Source organism: Mirounga leonina, unplaced genomic scaffold (genome assembly GCF_011800145.1).
Source record: "Mirounga leonina isolate KUSES-001 unplaced genomic scaffold, KU_Mleo_1.0 Mir_153, whole genome shotgun sequence".
Classification (NCBI taxonomy): domain Eukaryota; kingdom Metazoa; phylum Chordata; class Mammalia; order Carnivora; family Phocidae; genus Mirounga; species Mirounga leonina.
The window spans coordinates 42058758-42083209 of NW_023270387.1; the positions used below are offsets into that span (position 1 = coordinate 42058758).

The window sequence follows — 24452 nt, forward strand, 5'->3', positions numbered from 1 at the left end:
AGGGTGTCTCCTTCTCTTGTAACAGGAAGAGGAGAATGACTAAATTTCTCAAAATTCTTATCAATGAAGAAGGAAAGGTCTAAAAGCTACGTGATAACCATACCCTTGTTTTGTTGTTGAAAACTTATCTCCTTGCTTGGGAGCCAAAATATAATGTGAAGACAGGGTTTAGGATAAAGAGGAACAGTAGCTTTATTACTTTGATGGGCCAAGGAGGCTGCAGCTGGCTGTGGCCTTCAAAAACTTCAAGCCATCCAGAGGAAGGGCTGGGGGTGGGGGTTTATAGGGAAATAGAGAATCTAGCTGGTTTCAACAGGAATTGTGTACTGCTGCCAGCCTCATTGATCATGTCTTCAGGGTGTTACCAGGGTCTTGAAACAAAGGCTAAGAACGGAGGAGGGGAGGTTTGCAGAAGAGAGGAAGAGTTACTTAGTTTAAAATTGAGCTTCCCTAAAGCATGAGTGCAGCCATTTTTATTTTTGTTCAACTTTATGCTTTTAAGGGGTTTCAGTTTTATTGGGCTTTTCCCGATAGCCTCTCATAAGTGGCTTCCCCAATCAATGGCATTTCTATTTATCTGAAGATAGTATTTAAGGTGGTAGCTTGGCACATTTCAGAGTTACTCAATTTTCCTGTGTCTCTCCCATGTATAGAGGAGGTGTACACATTATTAAACTTCTATTTGCTTTTCTCCTATTAATCTTTTTATTATAGAGTGGGTCTTAGCCAAGAACCTAGAAGGGTAAAGGGAAAATTATGTTTCCTCTCCTGTAACATCTAAGCAAGACTAACCCAGAATATTTCTAATTGATTCATTTCCGTCCACCTGCATACACTGCTTCATTTCTCTTTAAAGCTTCATAATCTCTTGTCTGGACATGTGAAACGCCTCCTCACTGTTCTCCACACCTTTGTTTTCTCTTTGCTGCATTCAATTCTCTAACAGATATTTGGTAGAGTAGTCTTTCAAAACACAGGCCTAAACATGTCATTCTTTTGCCCATAGACTCTTTGCAATGGCTCTTCAAAGTGTGCTCCACTAAACATAAGACCTATTTCTCTTTCAAATCATTATCATCATGTAATAAATCAGTGCCAGCTTCTTTTGTCATTTCTTTAATGAGAAAAGTGAAACTTGAGAGACAAAAGCCTGAGGTTGCTCTGAGATCTGAAAATAGATCTGAAAATATTATAATCCAGATTTTTTTTTGCTTATCATGCTGATTATACTTATTCAAACTCAAACCTCTTCTAAATAAGTAAAGTAACAAAAAATAAAAGCCATTGGTATCTGTCATGATAAATGGGTACTCACTAAATAAAAAGCAGTAACAATTCAAAGGAATTTGATTGTCAACCTGGATGGATATTAAAATCACCTAGGGAGTTGTTAAGGGCTTTTTTTTTTTATGTTGATGCATAAGCTTCACCAGAATCTCCAGCAATGGGGCTCTGACACCAATATATACATGTATATTAACATCCCTAGTCGATTCTAATTACAGAAAGGGCTGAGAACCAACAGTCTCCCTTGCTACCCAGAATGTGATCCTCCCACCAGTAGTAACATGTTACTCTCAGAGCTAGTTAGAAATGCAAAATCTGGGATGTAGTCTGGGATTCTGTATTTCTCAAGCCATTTCTGAAAGTGGTCCGTGGGATGTTACAGAGAAATATATTTAAGAAACACTGGATTAGGAAGATGGTTTCTATACAGAAAAAAAAAAAAAGAAAGAAACATTGGATTATACAAAGTTAAACAGAACTGTTCAGTGTTTTTAATATGCAACTGTATGAAAAGTTTCTCTAAGAAGAGATGGGGTATTCAGAATTGACCAAACTCACTTATCACAATACTGTGGAGTTTGTTTTTTTTGCGTTGTTGGCTTGTTTTTCATGGAATTTCCTCAGATTAAAATGTTCCACAGAACATAATTTAGTAAATATTGATATAACAGTGTTTCTCACAGGAGAACTATTGGCATTTTGGGTGTGGCACAGTGTTAATGATGGTTATTATTAAGAGCCTCTCTTACACATTTTGGGAAGTTTTTGCATCCCAGAGCCCTGTTCGCTAAAAACAGCACTTTCTGGTGATTTGGGTCATTGAAAATACCCCCTAAATTACTAAACACTCTCAGGAGGGTGGTACTTCCCCAGGTTATGAGCCATCTTGTAGCTGTTCATTAGGCACAAAGATTAGGGGAGATTAAGTTTACCAATCAGGTTTTCACTGCAAATCTCTGAGCCATGTTAATATTGGTCTAGATCTTTCTTGTTGTCTTTGGCCCATTATGTAAAACATTGATAGCTCCTAATGCCATATCTTAGATTGGTCAAGCCCTCATTTAGAGCATTTGTAAGATACACTGAGGCCCAAGGTTGTCAGACGGTCCTGCCCTATGCAAAGATCACAAAACTTCATGCCTGATGGAGAGCATTGCACCAATGATGTGGATGGGATTGCCTGGACCAGGAAGACCTTGAGATCACATCAAGTTTAGCCTTCTATCCTCACCTTCCACATGTCCACCAGAGATATTTTTTCCTAAATCACAGATCAGATTATGTCATTCCCATATTGAAAAATCCTTTATTGATTTCCCATTGCTAAAGATTAAAATCTAGATCCTTTGTGTGACATTTAAAAAGTGGCATAATATGTGAGCAAATTGCCTTTTCCACACATACGTGTACACTCACATTCACATGTTATTTCTTCATTTCTCTGTCAATTCCAATAACATGAGCCTTTTCTGACTGAATTCTCTCTGTTTGCCAAATGAAGTATATGCTTTATATCTCTAAGTTTTTGCTCTTCTTACTTGGAATGCCCTTTTCAACTTGACTGACTGATAAAAATCCTACTTAACTTTCAAATCATCTTACAAATGTCACCTTCTCTGCAAAAAATTCCCCAACATTTCTACCTATCAGTCAATTCTTTCTGCTCATGCCTTCAGACTCACGCCATCCATGACAGCAATCCACCTGGAATTTTAATGAGTGGTGGGTATGGTGGCAGAGATCTTTCTACCTTCCCCACATTCCCCTTTGGGCTCTTTGAGGAGAGCACTTCTGCAGACTTTGTGTCCTCTGGCATCATGCTGAGAAGGCAGCTTTCATTGTCTATGAATGGCTTTACTTGTCCCTGCTCACAGGAGCAAATATAGTTAATCTAATTTGTGAGACTGGCCTGTAATGAGCAGCATTGTTCTACTAGCTGTTGGGTTACTTTGTCTAAATATTAGGAAATACATTTTACTCTTTTCCTTCTATTTCCTGTCTCACAGATGAGTAAGAAGACCAATGGAAAGATTATTCTGTTTCCTACTGCTGTGTGGTGAGAATCTTTGAATCAGGGTCCTAAAACTGCCTTCTAAAGACAGTAACCTCAATCTCCCTCTGTCTCTCTTTCTCTCTGTCTGGTCCCCCTGACCCCCTCCGAGTCCGTATTTCTCTTTGTCTTCTCTTTTTCCTTGCCCATATGCACATGTTCTCTGTTGCTCTCTGACTCTGTCTTCCTACATTTTTTTCCTGTGAGTAACTGGTAAGTATAGAAGGCCTGAATTATTTTAGCTGGTAAAGTCAACTCCTCCCTTAGGTGTGTGTTCCAAGCTGTAAATATGGGGGGTTGTAAAAGGATTCTATCAGACTTAAATTTAAAACACATTCTTCAATCTGCTTTTACCTTGAGAGACTTGTACTTTGGAGTTACTGGGCTCTTGCTTGACTGATTAAAAGTTTTTCACTTTCATTTTATTTTCTTCATTCTTGACTTTCCATTAGATGTAGAGAACCCTCTGACTTGATCTCCAGCATGTTGGTGTTTTAGAGGGTGATGGTCACAGGGAGTGCTGGGAAAAAAGAATAGCAGCAGCTGTCTTGTGTTTATACTGATTCTGATTCTTCAGAAATGCAGAATAAATAAGAAAGCTTGGGTTTTCAGAAGGCAACTATCACAAAGGAAGACAGGTTCCATTTAAGTAAGACCCTCTTAGGATGAGACCAAGAAATCTAAGATATTGGTGTTGGAAGACATCTGGGCTTGTTGTAGGAAGTCACTATGGGGAAGAAGGCAGCCTCAGTAAGAGCTGGGGTCTAGATGTGACATTATTGCAAATTTTTAGGTTTTGAAAGAATACAAGAGCATTTGAGACTCTTCACATGCTCTTCCTCTCTAATTCCCATCTCCCCAGATACTATCTGGATGTCTTTGTTGTGTTCTTTGTAATGACAGTCTGAGCTATACTAAGGCCTACTTGCTAGAAACACAATTTTGCTTAGCATGATTTGTGAAAGTACTATATTTTTGCATTTTTTAGAGAGGAAGAGCATGTGTAGTTGTAGAGCTAATTATGTGATATTCTTCTGGGTCCTATTGAATTTTGGATTCTTTATAAAAGTAGAGCTTCTGAGAGTCTTAGAGTAGGATTAATATAACACTGAAGATGCTGAAGGAGCCACAGCTATGCAGAGGAATCCAGATATTACTTGAGAGAAATTCTTTGAGTTGAAACAGAGCATATTAAGATATTAAGTCATTGAAAGCTTTTTTTTTTAAAGATTTTATTTATTTATTTGACATAGAGAGACAGAGAGAGAGGGAACACAAGCAAGGGGAGTAAGAGAGGGAAAAGCAGGCTTCCAGCTGAGCAGGGAGCCCGATGTGGGGCTCGATCCCAGGACCCTGGGATCATGACCTGAGCAGAAGGCAGACACTTAACGACCCAGGTGCCCCATAAGTCATTGAAAACTTTTAATGTGGATTTCTATAAACTATAAAGGGTGGATGATTTCATTTTGGGGATTTAACTTTTCTTACAGAGGACAGAAGTAATATTATTTAAATATGGATTTTTTTTATATTACAAAATCTTTATTGTTTTGAATAATCTTATGCTGCCCCATAGCACTCACTGTCCTCCATGCCCTGATGAGACACACTGGACTGCGTGAGAAGGAAAATGGAAGATGGGAAATTAAATTGGAATAAAGTATAGTTAATATTATTTCTTTACTTATTTTAGATTCATCTGAACATAAACACTGAACTACCCATGTCCTATCCTAGGAGAACAGAAAGGATCAGTGGTAACAGAGATTAGGAAGCAGCATGAAGAAGGTAAGTAGAGATCAAACATAATTTGTTTGCTAGTCTTTCTCCTTGATGCGCTTATAAATATGCCTGGTTGACCATAGATATTACTATGGCCCTTGGGATGAAAGAACAAAATCTGAGGAACATCAAAAGAAACCTCCTTTTTCTGATATTCTCACTTTAGCTCCTTTGGAATTTCTATAAAGGAATTTCTGTTTTATTACCCCACCTTTCCCCTCACTCACTCTTCCCTGTAGCAATAAGAGCAAATAGTTGGACTGGTGAGAATTTGTCATTCAATAGGCCACATTTCCTCTACCAGTTGGTGTTCTTTATTTGAACTCACCCCTCATGCAATAGATGGTCTCTTACTTGAACTGTGTTTGCTCTCAGGCACATTGAGTGCTCATGTGCTCTTATCTTCTCAAATATGCATTGTTTTCATGCAATAAACATGTTATCAGACAAGGATAGATCCATCTCCTGACTACATTACCTCCCCCTTAAAATTTGCCCTGCCATTCTTGAACTTTCCATTTCGCAGGTCATTTAGCGCATGAGCAGTTCCCAAGCAAAGTTTATGCTACAGATCCCTGGTCCTCATCAGTATGCCCCGAGGTTTATAGATTTAAGAAGGGAGTGAGATGGCTCATTATCATACCAATTTAAATCCACACTCTCTAACCAGTCTTCCAGAAATCCTACCTTTTGGGATAAGTGAGAATTAACTTGTCTGTTAATAAATTTATTCTTTGATCTCTATTTAGACAGGTTTTGTGTTTATCTGGCCCTGACTTTGTCTTTGATGTCTTATTTAGATTCCCCTCTCTGCTTTAGTAATCTTGCCTGAGCCATCACCCAACAGACTTTCATCTCTGTTTCCTCCCTCGATTTTGATTTCACCTAGTTACAGACATCCACACTCATTTCATCTTTTGATCCATCCTTTTCCCATCCCTTCCCCTGGCCTGCTTTCCCTGCACATGTTGTCATGTTGCAATTGCTCTATAAAAGTGTTAAATTTGAATCCCTATCTCCGCAGTACTATTACAAGGGGAGACATGATTAACAAGGAAAACAACTTCTTCAACCTCCCTGAGATTAATCTCTAGAAATTAAACATGGGCCATCTTTGGAACTGGGAACAAACAAACTGGGAGCCCAGATTGAATTTCATGTTGCTTACCTTTAGAGAATTTAAGGTAATTAAACTTTCTGGACAGCCAGTGTAGCTAGCCCACCAGGGATCCATTGAAGAACCTTTTGGAAAAGAACTTACTCCAAATGCAGAGAGGCCATTTGACAAGCTAAGTTCATCGTCAGTAAGGAGGATAATTATGAGTATGAGAATATAAGCTGCTCAGATTCTCTCTAAAGCAACACAAATTACTTAAAATCAGGTATGGATAGACCAAATAAAATATGAAATGTCTGTATAACTCACTCCCTAAGAGAAAATACACTGTGAGTTGTTAAGATCATAATTCTCTTTCACCTCGATGAACAACTGTCTCAAATTTTTTATCTGGTGCATTCTCTGCAATACCAGACATGCTGAGCAGTCACTGCAGGGGCCTTATCAGTGTCATTGTAGGCTGACATGGTCTGGTGGGATGGATTTCATAAGTATTCCACAGCAATTGTTGATTGTGATCTGTTTGCTCCAAGCAAAAGGGTGTCTGTGGTGAATGCTATTGCAGATTGTGGCTGGATGTGCACTTTGTCTATTATTATTGTTCATGGAAATGTTAGTTGCAATTCAATAATTCTCTTTAGTGTCTGAATGTTTCTAACCTTGATTAACTTATTAATGTTGTATACTCACGCTGTGGCATTTCCCTTAATTTTTGTTGCACACCTAACCTTATAAAAACATTATATCTGCATATAATCATACCTACACACACACATTTAATCAATTAGATTTGAGTTGAGAGCTATGTACAAAGACCTTAAGTAGATCATGCTTAGGGTATAAATTGTAAGTAATTTCTGATAGTAGTATCTCTAACTTGCAGGAGATTTTATATATTTATTGTTATCAGATCATCAGATTATAATTTGGGAAATGATTTACAATACAATTTATACTTTACTTAAGGTTTTTTTGTATAGTTCTCAACTCAAACCTAATTGATTAAATGTAGATGTATGAATATATGTATATTACATTTTACTTTTCAGATATATATATATATACATATAACACAATTATAAATTAATTATTCCATGTAACATTGTTTTCTTTGTTTTATAAATAACTTGTTTGAATTCTGCATTGGTAAGAATTATCTAATCTAATAGAGCAGGATTCATAGCTGTTTCTCCCACAGTACCAGGTATGCAATAAAGGACTTCCTAGTTGACACAATTACAGTGTGCTAACTTAGTTTGTTAGAAGTGAAAAGTATTCCATCTGTGTGAGGCTTCAGCCTTAGATATTAATTTTTCCTATACTACAAGGGAAGAGATATTCTAGATTTAGACTAAAGGAACAATTGTTGTACAGTGATTATCTTATACCACCTATATTACTCTATTTAATGCAAGAGGCAGTGTTCTTAATGTATTTTTTACAATTTCTCAGGCCAAAGAAATGTATCTTTGTATATCTCAAAGCAAAGGCCTGGGGTACTATATATCAATTTTTAAACTGTCATAGGAAATCACTATAAGTATTATATAAATATATATAAATATTATATAATAAGTATTATTATCATTATCATTATGTATGTTAATTATTTCTACATGAGGAACTTGGAAGTTAGCTATCCAATCAAGAAAATAGTGCATCTTTGAAGATTCTGAACTTCATAAAATCTATTTATAGACCCATAGGAAAGCAAATCCATTATTTTATAGACATACCATATGTCTGGTGTCAAATAACATTACTGTATCCCATATTTAGTATACTTGGAATTAAATACCATTTATTATTCTCATCGCTATGAAAAACAATGTGTTATAATAAACATGACACTTTTTAATTTGATACTTATTAGAAATATCATCAAGAGCATTCAAGTATTAGATGGAATTAGTTTAGGTGAGTTTCATTGCTGTTTTCAGCTCCCAAAACTCATTAATTTGTTATTTTATCAATTACAAGGCCTATGTTTTTGTTTTAATTCCACTTACAACGGTGTGATCATAGCTGAGTCATCCAAATGTCTAATTCTATAAAGCCAAATGACTCCCCTCTAAAAATCTAAGATTTATAATCTACACTTAATCAGTGGGAGTATTAATCTGAAAGAAATTTAAAAAAATGTATTGAGTAAAACTTTGTAATTTCAGTTGTAAGTGACAGAAACACAATTTAAAATAAATCAATAAAATAGGTGGAGGAGGAATTTCTTGGAAGGTAAGAAGACATTTACTTTTTTTTTTAAAGATTTATTTATTTATTTATTTATTTATTTATTTATTTATTTGAGAGAGAGAGAGAGAGCAGGGGAAGGGGCAGAGACAGAGGGAGAGAGAGAATCTTAAGCAGACCCCTGCTAAGCATGGAGCCCACCTTGGGGTTTGATCCCAGAACCCTGAGACAATGACCTGAGCCAAAATCAAAAGTCAGATGCTTAACTGACTGAGCCACCCAGGTGCCCCTGGAGGCATTTACTTTTAAATACATTTCATGACCAGATGGATTGTGATGGCTAAGTTCAGGGGATAATATGATTGGCCAGTCTTGGGCACATGTCCACATTTGTGCTTGTGGTTTAGTCTTGTTCTATGACCCAAGAAGCAGCAAAGAAGAGTATTGGATGCCAATGATAACACTAAGTCCCCAAATGGTTTTGATTAAAGGGCTACACATTGGTGTAAGTGAGCTCCCTCCACATGAAAGGGGAATTTAAGTGGATAACATTTGTATATACACAGTTTGATATATTAATGATATAAAAAATAGACATTAATTTTTTTAGAAGATTTTATTTTATTTGACAGAGAGACAGTGTGAGAGGGAACACAAGCAGGGGGAGTGGGAGAGGGAGAAACAGGCTTCCTGCTGAGCAGGGAACCTGATGTGGGGCTCGATCCCAGGACCCTGGGATCATGACCTGAGCCAAAGGCAGCCACCCAGGTGCCCTTAGACATTAGTATTTTATACAGTATGCATTTATGTCTTCTTACAGATCAACAACTCACTTGTTCAAATAAAAACTTGTATATTGGTTTGCTAGGGCTGCTATAACAAAATACTACAGAGTGGCTTAAACAACAGAAATTTGTCTCACAGTTTTGGAAGCTGGACTTCTGAAATCAGCATGTTGTCAGGATTAGTTTCCTCTGAGGGCTGTGGGGGAAAGATTGGTTCCAGGCCCCTGTCCTTGCATTGCAGATAGCCATCTTCGTATTCACATGGAATTCTCCTTGTACACATACATGTCTGTGTCCAAATTTCTCCTTTGTGTAGCACCAGTTATATTGGATAAATATGACTCATTCTAACTTGATTAGTTCTGTAAAGACTCTATTTCCAATAAGGTACATTATGGGGTGTTGGGCGTTATGACTTCAACATATGAAATTTTGAGGGACACAACTTGACCCATAACAACTAGAATAGGTCTCACCGAAACTTTAGCTGCAGATACTTAAAGTTCCTATCTCTTTTGAATAATCCACTCTTCTTTCACCCTTTTTATGTTAGTAGAAAAATGTATGATCCCTTCTTATGCGGCTTCCTCCCTTGTGTTCCATATTTTCAGAATCCCACAATTTATTCAGTCCAGAGGGGCTGCCTGAGAATATTCAGAGCAAGAAACCTAATGAATTCAATCAGTCTAGTAATGGCCTTTCTCTCCTGCTGCCATTTCTTCAGTCACGGGCTCTCAGTCTGCTGTTGTAAGGTGTCCCAGATAGGCAAGATATTCTCATTGTCCACTACTCCAGTGGCTGGTCAGGCAGGAGTTTCTAAGGCTATAGGAAATAGGAGAAAGAGAGGATTTTGTCTAAGTATGATGTTTGTCTGTGGTAGCCATATGGACAGTTTGGTCTGTCAAGCTGACTGTCCCTGAACAAGCCATGGATGTAGATCCCCTCACAGTCTGTGGTAATGCTGAGTTGGAGAATAGCCAGAAGCATTCTGCATTTGGGTCTCCAGGATTACTATGTTTTATTTAGCCTTATATGCTGAGTGACTCTTCCCAGAGCAGTGCTTCTGTATCAGAGCAACTGGGGGAGCAACAAGAGGAGGGCAGAAGTTTTTCGGTCCTTTCCACACAGTTTTTCCTTTGTGACACTACCTTTTTCCATAGTCATTCAGCTCTGGAAGTGAGCCTGATTCATTCAGCCTGACTATTCCAAGTGAGTATCCCTGGGATGACCTTGTTATTCTTTCTGCCAGCATTCCTCACCTGGTTGACTTCAAGCCATGGGATCAGAGAGATTTTAATAAAATTGAGCTGCAAAAGGAGAGGGGTTCAATATAGGCTCTAGCCTACATTTTTCTCTCTGAGTCTCTTTGCTTCTATGTAGATATATTGACCCCCTTAGTAATGATATAAAATGGATAGATGTTATCAATTAACCACAACTCCCCAATAATGGTTCAGTCCACTTTTTTGCTGGAGTGGCAAGGGCCCCCTTTCCTTTTGTGACCTTAGCTGGAAGGAACATTCAAGGGATTTTTCCTAGAAATATATTTACATTGAAAAAGTGCACTCCTTCAAAACAATGTTTTTTAAATGTTAAAAAATGATGATTCTTGTATAAATATATATCAAATACATTTCAAAAATTTGATTATTTAAGGGAAACAGCAGGATGGTAAAGCTGATTCAAAGAAGATTTACTCATTGTATCTCATAGAAACAGAGAACAGATTGGTGTTTGTCAGAGATAGGAAGTGGGGAGTGGGCAAAATGGATGAAGGCAAATGAAAAATACAAATTTCCAGTTATAAGATTAAAAAGTCTTGGGGATGTAATATACAGTATGGTGACTATAATTAATAATATTTCATAGCATATTTGAAAGCTGCTTAAAGAGTGCATCTTAAAAATTCTCATCATAAAAAAATGGTAACTATGTATGGTGATGCATGTTAACAAGATTTATTGTGATGATCATTTTGCAATATATACAAATATTGAATCGTGTTATCATCTGAAACTAATAAAAGGTTATATATCAATTATAGATTTTTTAAAAAAGATTCATACAATAGAATTCTATACAGCAATAAGAATAAACAAACTATGATTAAACACACCAACTTGGATGAGTCACACAAATTTAATGTTGAATTTTTAAAGAAGTCAGAAAGGAAAGAGCACACACTGTATGATTAACTATAATCAAATATAGTGTATATATGATGATATATATGACATAGATAAGTTTTGTATTGCACATATACATAAAATGCAATGCAGTACTTACATATATATAAATGCAAAACTAATCTATGTGATTAGAAGTCAGATAGTGGTTACCCTTTTGTGTCTCAGCTGTGATTGGAGGGGCTTCTAGAATGGCAGTCGTGGTCTGCATCCTGACTTGAGTGCTGGTTACATTGGGTAGGTTCAATTTGTGAAAATTCACTGATCTGACACTTACACATAATTCCCCTCTCCCCAAAGACAAAGAACATGTGCAGAACATATGTATCTATTCAGTTGTAAGAGAAATGTATAAATACATTTGCCGTATTAGATACAAAAGTGGATAATACCTTACATGTCAATAAAACTATAACCTTTGGGGTTATCTTTTCTCCTAGACAAGAATTATTTTAATTATTTCTGGACCAAAAAATATTTGTAATTCAGCAATTTTCTAAAAGTTTTAAAAAGTTTACAACTACACAGAATCTGTAAACAGGGCCCTAATCAATAGTAAATAGTAAGTTAAATATACATTCATCTAGGAAATAGAAATCCTGGGTTTTGCATTTAATTTAGTGAACTTATTTCTGCTTAGTTTTCTTACTGACTAGATACGTCTTTATTTCTCAAATAGTCTTTGAACTTTTAGATGGGTCTGTTACACATGCCTGAATATGACACTGAAAAATCTAAAACATATTTTTGTGTTATTTCCACATTTTGGATTTTATCTGACTCACTCTAAAGTTATATGCTGCATAAATAATAGCTTTAGGAAGGAAATCTGTCTTTAAAGTGACAAATTCTCTCACTTAAAAGTAAATTAAAAAAAAATTTTACATTAGCAGATTCCCAGCTATATGTTCATTATTATTAACAACCAAGACCTTAAACTTTCTCATTATCTGCTTCTATTACCACTTAGCTTTCAGCAAGTTAGTGGACTACAAAAAAAAAAAAAAAAGAAAGAAAGAAAAAGAAAAAGTAAAATAAGTTTTTTTCCTAAAACATTTGAACATCAAAAATATGCCTATTTATCATGATAGGATTTAATCCTCACAACAATTTGGCAAGGTTGTTATTAATGCTGCCACTAATTCACCAAAATATTTAAGTAATTTGTCCAAGATCACTTGACCTACAAATAATGGAACTTGATCATGAGCCCTGTTATCTTGGCTCCTAAGTCCACAATCTTTTCTCTACACCATTTCAGAGACAACTGATCTACAGTTTGCCAGGGAGCATGTTGGAGGAGTGAAATTTAATGAGGCAATTATCAAGAGTTTAGCCTAAAAGCTCTAATAAAATGAAATTAATTCTGTTTGAAATGACTAAGTGAGCATCAAAGAATGTCAACTATTCTAATTCCACATGATAGAAAACCAATGTCTGCTTATTTTCTGTCTTACACTACATTTCAGATATGGTAAATGTGGAAAAAGAAGGAAAAAAGATGTTATTACGGTTAGGGTAACAGTCATTGCTATTGGTTTGAATTGATGACCTTTAAAATCCAAAGAGAGACTGTTAATGGAAGGAATGTGCTGTGAAGTTGTAGAGTCAGCCTGGAGTCCTAAATTCTAATCATACTCTACTACTGAATCTGCAGGGCCTGACCAAGTTAATGTGCCTCTCTGGGCTTCTGTTCCTTGGTGGGTAAATTAAACTGGTTGAGCTAGATAGTCTCTCAAATCCATTTTAGTATTTCCTGAATCCATTAAGGAGTCAGTAATAGAGGCAAAGCATATATGCATAGCAGCATCATTTTATTGCTTAAAAACTTCTAATGACTCCCCATTGCATTGTTATTAAGAAATTGCTTAATTTCTCTGTGTCCCAATTTTCTTGCTTGGGTTGTGTGAGGAGTTAAATAAGATTATATATGTAAAAAATACAACAATACTCAGGAAATGATAAGCACTTAATAAGTACTGGCTAGTACCATTGACTATAGGATTAAGTTGATTTTTTTTTTAGGGAAAGAGAGGGCACAAGTAGGGGGGAGGGGCAGAGGGAGAGGGAAAGAGAAAGAATCTTAAGCAGGCTTCATGCTCAGTACAGAGCCCAATGTGGGGCTAAATCTCAGGACCCTGAGATCATGACCTGAGCCAAAACCAAGCATCAGACACTTAAGTGACTGAGCCCCCAGGCATCCTGGGATTAAGTTGATTTTTTACATGACTTGCCTAACCCCCTTTAATTTGGATTTTGTCTACCTCACTAGCGTCATCTCCCACCATTCTCTGCCTTACACATCATACTGAAAAACACAAGAATCTTTATTTTTTTCATTTTTCACCTTTGAAGGATCATTTTGCAGGAAAAAGAATTCTACATTAGTAGGTTTTTTTCCTCTCATCAAGTCTCTCACTTCATCTCTCATTTCCCTTCACTCTCTTCTTGCTTGCATGGTTTCTGATGAGAAGTTGGATATTTTTCTCTCTGGCTTCTTTCAGACTTCTTTTTTTAATTTTTGTTTTTGTTGTTATTATTTATTTATTTAGTTAAGTAATCTCTGCACCCATCATGGGGCTCGAAATCATGACCCCAAGATCAACTGTCTCATGCTCTTCCATCTGAGCCAGTTAGGCACCATGTAATTTAAATATAATATGCCTAGGTGAAAGTTTTGGGCATTAATTCTGCTTGGTGTTCTCAGAGCTTCCTGGATCTGTGATTTGATGTCTGACATTAAATTGGGGGAAATTTTCAGTTATTATTGCTTCCGATTTTTTTATGTTCTTTTCTTTCTTCTCCTTCTGGTATTCCCTTTACATGTATGTTATACCCTTATAGTTGTCCCACATTTATTGGATATAACTGAAAGTCTTTTTTTCTCTTTGTTTTTCAGTTTAAGCAGTTTCTATTTAGCTATCCTCAAGTTCAGAGAGTCTTTCCTCAGCTGTCCACTCTACAAATAAAACTACTAAAGACATTCTTTTTTTTTTAAGATTTATTTGTCTATTATTTTGAGAGAGAGAGACTGCCCACAGGTGGGGGAGGGGCAGAAGGAGAGAGAATCCAAGCAGACTTTCCAGCTGAGTGAGGAGCCCAACCTAGGGCTCAATCTCAGGACCCTGAGATCATGACTTAAGCTGAAATCCAGAGTTGGATGCTTAACTGACTAAGCCACCCAGGTGCTCCTAAAGACATTCTTATTTTTTTCATTTATCTCTACTACATCTTTTTTTATTCTTTCTTAGAAATTCCATCTCTCTGCTTATCTTGCTCCATCTATTCTTGAACACTGTCTACCTTATCCATTAGAGTTATGAACATATTAATCATAGTTCTTTTAAATTCTTAGTCTGATAATTCTGTAATGTGTGCTACATCTTAATCTGCTTGTATTGTCTGCTCTGTCTCTTAAAACTGTGAAGGTTTGGGGGGGAGGAGCAAGATGGCGGAGCAGTAGGAGACCTAAATTTAATCTGGTCCCAGGAATTCAGCTAGATAGGGAACAAACCATCCTGAGCACCTACAAACTCAACAGGAGATTGAAGAAAAGAATAGCAGCAACTCTCTGAAGAGAAAAGCGACCACTTTCTGGAAAGTAGGATGTGTGGAGAATTGAATCCGAGGTGATATTCAGGAAGATAGACTGCAGGGGAGGGGGCCTCTGTCGGCCGCTTCTGGCAAGTGATAGAGCAGCAGAGCACAAAATCAGAACTTTTAGAAGTCTGCTCCGCTGAGGGATGTCGCTCCAGTAGCTAAGCAAGAGGTGGAACCCTCACTGGGACAGTGTGGTCTCTGGACCCTCGGGGTCACAGAAAGACTGGGGGTGCCTGAGTGTGGCAGAGCTCCCAGGTATCAGAGCAGGGAAGGCGGCTGCAGAGATGGAGTCAAGGAATGGGCACTCAGTTCGGGGTTGCCATAAACCATGATCCGTGGCACAGTCGGGCCACTGCTCTTCCAACAGGGACCCAACAAGCAGCAGATCCAGGGAGATTCCCCATCCTCCCCCAGGAGGAGCGGCACAGGAGCACACCACAGGGATCTGCTGGGTTTGGAGACTCCACATGGATTCATGTGCCAGAAATAGAAATGCTTGGTCACAGGCCGGGTGAGCACAGAGTGCAGCCAGAGACCAGGGAGACGTGAGTGACTACTTTTCTCTGGGGGTGCACTGAGGGGTGGGGCCCAAGTTTTCAGCTCCTCCAGGGCAGAGATTGGGAGGCCACCACTTTCACTCTCATCCTCCAAAGCTGTACAGACAGCTTGCAGGGAAAACCTCCCAAGAGCAAACCCGAGCAGATTACTTAGCCCAGATGGGCAAGGGCGGGGCAATTCCGCCTCTGGCAAAGACATTTGAAAACCACTACAACAGGCCCCTCCCCCAGAAGATCTGCAAAAACAGCCAGCCAAGACCAAGTTTACAGATCAATGAGAATGGCAGAACTCCAGCACTAGGGGAATACTGCACATAGAATTCATGGCTTTTTTCCAATGAATCTTTAATCTTTCAAAGTTAATTTTTTTTAGTTTTCTTTTTTTTTTTCTTTCCCTTTCTTTTCCCCCAGTTTCAGGTCTCTTCTGATTTGTTTAGTGTATATTTTTCTGGGGTCATTGTTACCCTGTTAGGATTATGTTCTCTCATTCATCTATTCTCCTCTAGACAAAATGACAAGATGGAAAAAATCACCTCAACAAAAAGAACAAGAGGTAGTACCGACTGCCAGGGACCTAATCAATACAGACATTAGTAAGATGTCAGAACTAGAGTTCAGAATGACAATTTTAAAGATACTAGCTGGGCTTGAAAAAAGCATGGAAGATATTAGAGAAATGCTTTCTGGGGAAATAAAAGAACTAAAATCTAACCAAGTCAAAATCAAAAAGGCTATTAATGAGATGCAATCAAAAATGGAGGCTCTGCTAGGATAAGTGAGGCAGAAGAAATAATTCTAGATACAGAAGACCAAATAATGGAAAATAAATAAGCTGAGTAAAAGAGAGAGAAATAACTACTGGATCATGAGGGCAGAATTTGAGAGATAAGTGATACCATAAGATGAAAAAATATTAGAATAATTGGGATCCCAGAAGAAGAAGAAAGAGAGAGGGGGGCAGAGGATATATTGGAGCATATTATTGCAGAGAACTTTCCTAATTTGGGGAAAGAAACAGGCATCAAAATCCAGGAGGCACAGAGAAACCCCTCAAAATCAATAAAAATAGGTCAACACCCCGACATCTAATAGTAAAACTTATGAGTCTCAGAGACAAAGAGAAAATCCTGAGAGCAGCTCAGGAGAAGAGATCTGTAACCTACAATGGTAGAAACATTAGATTGGCAAGAGACCTATCCACAGAGACCTGGCAAGCCAGAAAGGACTGGCATGATAGATTCAGAGCATTAAATGAGAAAAATATGCAGCCAAGAATACTATATCCAGCTAGGCTGTCACTGAAAATAGAAGGAAAGATCAAAAGCTTCCAGGACAAACAAAAACTAAAGGAATTTGCAAACACAAAACCAGCCCTACAAGAAATACTGAAAGGGGTCCTCTAAGCAAAGAGAGAGCCTAAAATCAACATAAACCAGAAAGGAACACAGACAATGTACAGTAACAGTCACCTTACAGGCAATACAATGGCACTAAATTCCTATCTTTCAGTAGTTACCCTGAAAGCAAATGGGCTAAATGCCCCAATCAAAAGACACAGGGTATCAGATTGGATAAAAAAACAAGACCCATCAATGTGCTGTCTGCAAGAGACTCATTTTAGACCCAAAGACACCCCCAGATTGAGAGTGAGGGGGTGGAAAACCATTTACCACACTAATGGACACCAAAAGAAAGCTAGGGTGGCAATCCTTATATCAGACAAATTAGATTTAAAACCAAAGACTATAATAAAAGATGAGGAAGGACACTATATCCTACTTAAAGGGTCTATCCAACAAGAAGATCTAACAATTATAAATATCTATGCCCCTAACATGGGAACAGCCAATTATATAAGGCAATTAATAACAAAAGCAAAGAAAGACATCGACAACAATACAATAATAGTGGGGGACTTTAACAGCCCCCTCACTGAAATGGACAGATCATCTAAGCAAAAGATTAATAAGGAAATAAGGACTTTAAATGACACACTGAACCAAATGGACTTCACAGATATATTCAGAACATTCCATCACAAAGCAACAGAATACACATTCTTCTCTAGTGCCCATGGAACATTCTCCAGAATCGATCACATCCTAGGTCACAAGTCAGATATAACTGGTACCAAAAATTGGGATCATTCCCTGCATATTTTTGGACCACAGTGCTTTGAAACTAGAACTCAATCACAAGAGGAAAGTTGGAAAGAACTCAAATACATGGAGGCTAAAGAGCATCCTACTGAAGAATGAATGGGTCAACCAGGAAATTAAAGAAGAATTAAAAAAAAATTCATGGCAACAAATGAAAATGAAAACACAACTATTCAAAATATTTGGGATGCAGCAAAGGCAGTCCTAAGAGGAAAGTATATAGCAATACACGCCTTTCTGAAGAAACAAGAAAGGTCTCAAATACACAACCTAAACTTACACCTAAAGGAGCTGGAGAAAGAACAGCAAATAAAGCCTAATCCCAGCAGGAGAAGAGAAATAATAAAGATCAGACGAGAAATCAATGAAATAGAAACTAAAAGAACAGTAGAACAGATCAGTGAAACTAGGAGCTGGTTCTTTGAAAGAATTAACAAGATTGATAAACCCCTGCCAGACTTATCAAAAAGAAAAGAGAAATGACCCAAATAAATCAAATCATGAATGAAAGAGGACAGATCACAACCAACACCAAAGAAATACAAACATCTATAAGAACATATTATGAGCAACTCTATGCCAGTAAATTAGACAATCTAGAATAAATGGATGCATTCCTAGAGATGTATCAACTACCAAAACTGAACCAGGAAGAAATAGAAAACCTGAACAGACTTATAACCATTAAGGAAATTGAAGCAGTCATCAAAAATATCCCAAAAAACAAGAGCCCAGGGCCAGGTGGCTTCCCAGGGGAATTCTACCAAGCATTTAAAGAAAAATTAATACCTATTCTTCTGAAACTTCCAAAAAATAGAAATGGAAGGAAAACTTCCAAATGAGGCCAGCATTACCTTGATCCCAAAACCAGACAAAGACCCCATCAAAAAGGAGAATTACAGGCCAATATCCTTGATGAATATGGATGCAAAAATTCTCACCAAAATACTAGCCAATAGGATCCACCAGTATATTAAAAGGATTATTCACCACGACCAAGTAGGATTTATCCCTGAGGTGCAAGGTTGATTCAACATCCGCAAATCAATCAATGTGATACAATCCATTAATAAAATAAAGAACAGGAACCATATGATCCTCTCAATAGATGCAGAAAAAGCATTTGACCAAGTACAGCATCCTTTCTTGATCAAAACTCTTCAAAGTATAAGGATAGAGGGTACATACCTCAATATCATAAAAACCATCTATGAGAAACCTACAGTGAATATCATGCTCAATGGCGAAAAACCGAGAGCTTTCCCCCTAAGGTCAGGAACGCGGCAGGGATGTCCACTATCACCACTGCTATTCAACATAGTATTAGAAGTCCTAGCCACAGCAATCAGACAACAAAAAGAAAAAAAAAGGCATCGGAATTGGCAAAGAAGAAGTCAAACTCTCACTCTTTGCAGATGATATGATACTTTATGTGGAATGACTACACTCCAAAACTGCTAGAACTCATACAGGAATTCAGTAAAGTGGCAGGATATAAAATCAATGCACAGAAATCAGTGGCATTCCTATACACCAACAACAAGACAGAAGAAAGAGAAATTAAGGAGTCGATCCCATTTACAATTGCACCCAAAACCATAAGATACCTAGAAATAAATCTAACCAAAGAGGCAAAGAATCTGTACTCAGAAAACTATAAAATACTCATGAAAGAAATTGAGGAAGACACAAAGAAATGGAAAAACGTTCCATGCTCATGGATTGGAAGAATAAATATTGCGAAGATGTCAATGCTACCTAGAGCAATCTCCACATTCAATGCAATCCCTATCAAAATACCATCCACTTTTTTCAAAGAAATGGAAGAAATAATCCTAAAATTTGTATGGAACCAGAAAAGACCCTGAATAGCCAGAGCAATGTTGAAAAAGAAAAGCAGGGTGCCTGGGTGGCTCAGTTGGTTAAGCGACTGCCTTCGGCTCAGGTCATGATCCTGGAGTCCTGGGATCGAGTCCCGCATCGGGCTCCCTGCTCAGCAGGGAGTCTGCTTCTCCTTCTGACCCTCCCCCCTCTCATGCTCTCTCTCTACCTCATTCTCTCTCTCAAATAAATAAATAAAATCTTTAAAAGAAAAAGAAAAGAAAAGCTGGTGGCATCACAATTCCGGACTTCAAGCTCTATTGCAAAGCTGTCATCATCAAGACAATATGGTACTGGCACAAAAACAGACACATTGATCAACGGAACAGAAGAGAGAGCCCAGAAATGCACCCTCAACTCTATGGTCAACTAATCTTCAACAAAGCAGGAAAGAATGTCCAATGGCAAGAAGACAGTCTCTTCCACAAATGGTGTTAGGAAAATTGGACAGCCACATGCAGAAGAATGAAACTGGACCATCCCCTTACACCACACACAAAAATAGACTCCAAATGGTTGAAAGACCTCAATGCGAGACAGGAGTCCATCAACATCCTAAAGGAGAACACTGGCAGCAACGTCTTCGACCTCAGCTCCAGCAACTTCTTCCTGGAGACATCACCAAGGGCAAGGGAAGCAAGGGCATAAATGAATTATTGGGACTTCATCAAAATAAAAAGCTTTTGCACGCAAAAGAAAGAGTCAACAAAACCAAAAGACAACCGACAGAATGGGAGAAGATATTTGCAAATGACATATCAGATAAAGGGCTAGTATCCAAAATCTATAAGGAACTTCTTAAATTCAACACCCAAAGAACAAATGATCCAATCAAGAAATGGGCAGAAAACATGAACAGACATTTTTCCAAAGAAGACATCCAAATGGCCAACAGACACATGAAAAAGTGCTCAACATCGCTCGGCATCAGGGAAATCCAAATCAAAACCTCAATGAGATACCACCTCACACCAGTCAGAATGGCTAAGATTAATAAGCAGGAAACGACAGATGTTGGCAGGGATGTGGAGAAAGGGGAACCCTCCTACACTGTTGGTGGGAATGCAAGCTGGTGTAGCCACTCTGGAAAACAGTATGGAGGTTCCTCAAAAAGTTGAAAATAGAGCTACCATACAATCCAGCAATTGCTCTACTGGGTATTTACTCCAAAGATACAAATGTAGGGATCCGTAGGGGTATGTGCACCCCGATGTTTATAGCAGCAATGTCCACAATAGCCAAACTATGGAAAGGGTCAAGATGTCTATCGACAGATGAATGGATAAAGCAGAGGTGGTATATTTATATATACAATGGAATATTATGCAGCCATCAAAAGGAATGAGATCTTGCCATTTGCAACGACGTGGATGGAACTGGAGGGTTTTATGCTGAGCGAAATAAGTCAATCAGAGAAAGACATGTATCATATGACCTCACTGATATGAGGAATTCTTAATCTCAGGAAACAAACTGAGGGTTGCTCGGGTGGTGGGGGGTGGGAGGGATGGGTGGCTCTGTGATAGACATTGGGGAGGGTATGTGCTATGGTGAGCACGGTGAATTGTGTAAGACTGTTGAATCATAGACCTGTAACTCTGGTACAAATAATACATTATATGTTAAAAAAAAAAAAAAAAGAAAAAAGAAGATAGCAAGAAGGGAAAAATGAAGGGGGGCGGAAATTGGAGGGGGACATGAACCATGAGAGACTATGGACTCTGAGAAACAAACTGAGGGTTCTAGAGGGGAGGGGGTGGGGAGATTGGTTAGCCTGGTGATGGGTATTAAAGAGGGCATGTTCTGCATGGAGCACTGGGTGTTATACGCAAACAATGCATCGTGGAGCATTACATCAAAAACTAATGATGTAATGTATGGTGATTAACATAACATAATAAAATAAAATAAAAACTGTGGGGTTTTTTTGCCTTTTTTGTATACCTTGTAATTTTTTCTTGGTAGCTGGACATGATGTACTGGGTTTAGGAACTGCTGTAAATAGGGTTTTAGTAATGTGGTGGTGACTTTTTGAGGGAAGGGAAACATTCTATAGTCCTATGAATAGGTCTTGGTCTTTTAGTTGGTCTGTGCCATGGCACTGTGAACTTCAGAAGTGCTTCTCAATTCCTCCTGCCCCTAAATGGGAAAAGGTGGCTAGAGTGGGTTGGAGCTGTGTATTTCCTTTATCCCGCATATAAGGCTGGAAGTGTCTAGACGTGCATATTTCTCTTCCTCTCTCTGGAAGGCTAGAGCTGGCTGGAGTTAGGTATTTCCTTTTCCTGGGTCAGTTAGGCTCTAAAAAAACCCCCAGTACATTAGACTCTGTTTAAATAGTTTCTCCTGAGGACAGAAGGTGTTAAGAACAGAGTGCTCTGTTGTATTTCAAAATGGTGATTTTTCCCACTTTCTCTGCAGGAAGAATGAGGGGATTTTTCACTGATATTAACTGTGAGAACCTGTTCAAACTCTTGAGGTAAAACTCATAAAAATGGGGGAACCTCCATCTTGCCTCCTCTGTTTCTGAGCTCATGGAGATTTTGACTCTCAAACGTGTCCACCCTGACCTCCAGCAATTCATCAGTTACAGTTTAGGATTTGCTATTCCAGCACTGGTTCCGCTAAAGGTTTCTGCTCCAGCAAGGTGTGATTCTCTGTTCTGCCTGACTGTCTATCTAACTCTGGGGACAATGGTTTTCCCTGTGACCTCACTTTCTTATGGATATAAAAGGAGTTCTTGAGTTTTCAGGTTGCTCAGCTTTTCACAGGTTGTAGGGATGTAGGGGTGACTTCCAAGCTTCGTACATGCTAGACCAGTAATTGGAAGTTGCTATAGTGAAACCTGCAGGAGTTACTTTGCACACTATTGCAGTATCCATCAGACAACTGAAAATTGGTGTTGATAGTTCACACACAAAAAATGAAGGCTAACGATTTCAATTTTGAAGATGGGATGGAGGTAATATTAAATGGATGAGCTTTGGGAGCCTGGGTGGCTCAGTCGTTAAGTGTCTGACTTCGGCTCAGGTCATGATCCCAGGGTCCTGGGATCGAGTCCCACATCGGACTCCCTGCTCTGTGCCTTCACCCCCATTTTTGACAACAGTGTAATATTTCTTACAATATTTATCCTCTCTATTCTAAAGATTTGATCCTGAAGTAGTTTAGAACACCGATAGTGTAAATATTAACATGTATTAAATAAATCTAGGTGGCAAATGTGCGTGTCATTCTAAGACACCATTTATATGGAAAATCAACAGTTCTCAGGTTATAATTTCATTACACAAGACTTATAAATCTTCTTGATTTCACTGACACTTTAATTATCGAGTGACATGTCTAGTCCTAAAGTAGCTAGTCTACATAATTAGTCATTTTGCTTCTTGTGTTTACACTAATCTTGATACTGTACTCAATTTGAAAATCTGCCTTCTACCATTGTGGAAAGCATAAACAAGTTTAATATAGTTGTTATTTAACATTTTGACTAATCCTTTTCCAGTGAATTCAAACCTAGAGCAATTTTGTTTTATGAGAGATTTATTTTTTTTAGTGATGTTAGCCTTTAGGTGTGCTTGACTTTGTAGTGTCAGAATAATTAATTTGCTTGATTTTACCTCTCATGGTCCATTTAATTTTCTCTTGGAAGATTTCTCTCTTTGCCCTGCTACCATGGTACTCCTCTCAGTGATAATGTTAAACAAGGGAATATTAACCTATTTCCAGTTACCATAAGAACAGTTTATTTATTTAGTTAGTTCTTTTATACCCCATACCCCCACTCCAAAAAAGAAAAAAAAAGATTTGACAAATCTTAGAAAATAATCTATTTAGATGCAATGTATTTGGTCTTGGGAAGAGTAAATGTTTTTTCTGGCACTGAATTTCAAAAAGAATTTAATACATGGGTTCCTAGACACTGAACAACAATATAGAAAATAACTAACACCTTAATCTAGGTAATCTGTATTTCTTCTGTGTCACTTGTGAGACCAACCAATACTGCAGAAAATAATACCACATCTAAGATTTTCTCTGCTGCTTAATGTCTGGCTGAATTGGCCACTCCCTTTTTGCATGCTAACAACTGAAGAAGCAATTGTAACACCTATCAATGAATAAGCAGACAAACGTCATTTTGAATGATGTGTATGGATTTTCAGACCCTTTCCATCTATACACCCCCAAAATCGATAGGGTCACCCCTCCAAATTTCATCTTGGCATCAAGCACCAGCCCTGAATTTTTGTTCCAGAAACCTGCTGGATAGAAGCTGAACCACTGGGAACTCTGTGACAATGCTAAGAAGAGACGAGTATCTAGGAGACACTAATTACTGATGAGGCCACCTCACCTGGGAGAAGTATTCCTTCTGTGGTAAGTGGTTTTACTGTAAAGTAATGAAGTTACAGGATTGCTATTTTTCAGGATCTCTAAAGAGGAAATCCGTAGAGTCACATGGCAAATGAGGAGAGGGAACAGGTACAAAGTTAAATTTTGGTTGTAATTTTATAGCAGTAATCCAGGAAGGAGCGTCAACTTGGCAAAGAATTTCCTGCAGGTTGGTGGAAAGAATGTAAATCTTACCTATATGAAACATCAAATCATGTGTTTATGGGGATTGACTAAGCGTGTGTGGTACTGGCAACAAGAGTAGAGAGGCCTGTGGAATAGAAAAATAAAATATAATATAGCCCAAATAATGTGGAATTCTAATATGTGAGAAGGGTGGCAGCTCAAATCACTAGTTCAAAGATGGACAAAGATGGGCCCAGAACAACTGGATGGCCATTTGAAAAAAAAAAAAAATTATAAACTTTGATCCATCCCTCACCTTACACAAAAAAATAAGCTC

General features: G+C 38.0%; 1 protein-coding gene across 1 annotated transcript in view; it reads left to right on the forward strand.

Moving 5' to 3' along the window:
* The window catches only part of NOX4 (NADPH oxidase 4), a 361705-nt gene extending 337759 nt beyond the window's left edge, over nt 1–23946 (forward strand). Inside the window, exons 19-20 of the mRNA XM_035009409.1 lie at nt 5031–5125; nt 23853–23946. Of these exons, the coding sequence (XP_034865300.1) occupies nt 5031–5040 (10 nt within the window). The 3' untranslated portion in view covers nt 5041–5125; nt 23853–23946. The remainder of the gene's footprint in view (nt 1–5030; nt 5126–23852) is intronic.
* The last annotated feature ends 506 nt before the right edge of the window (nt 23947–24452 follow it).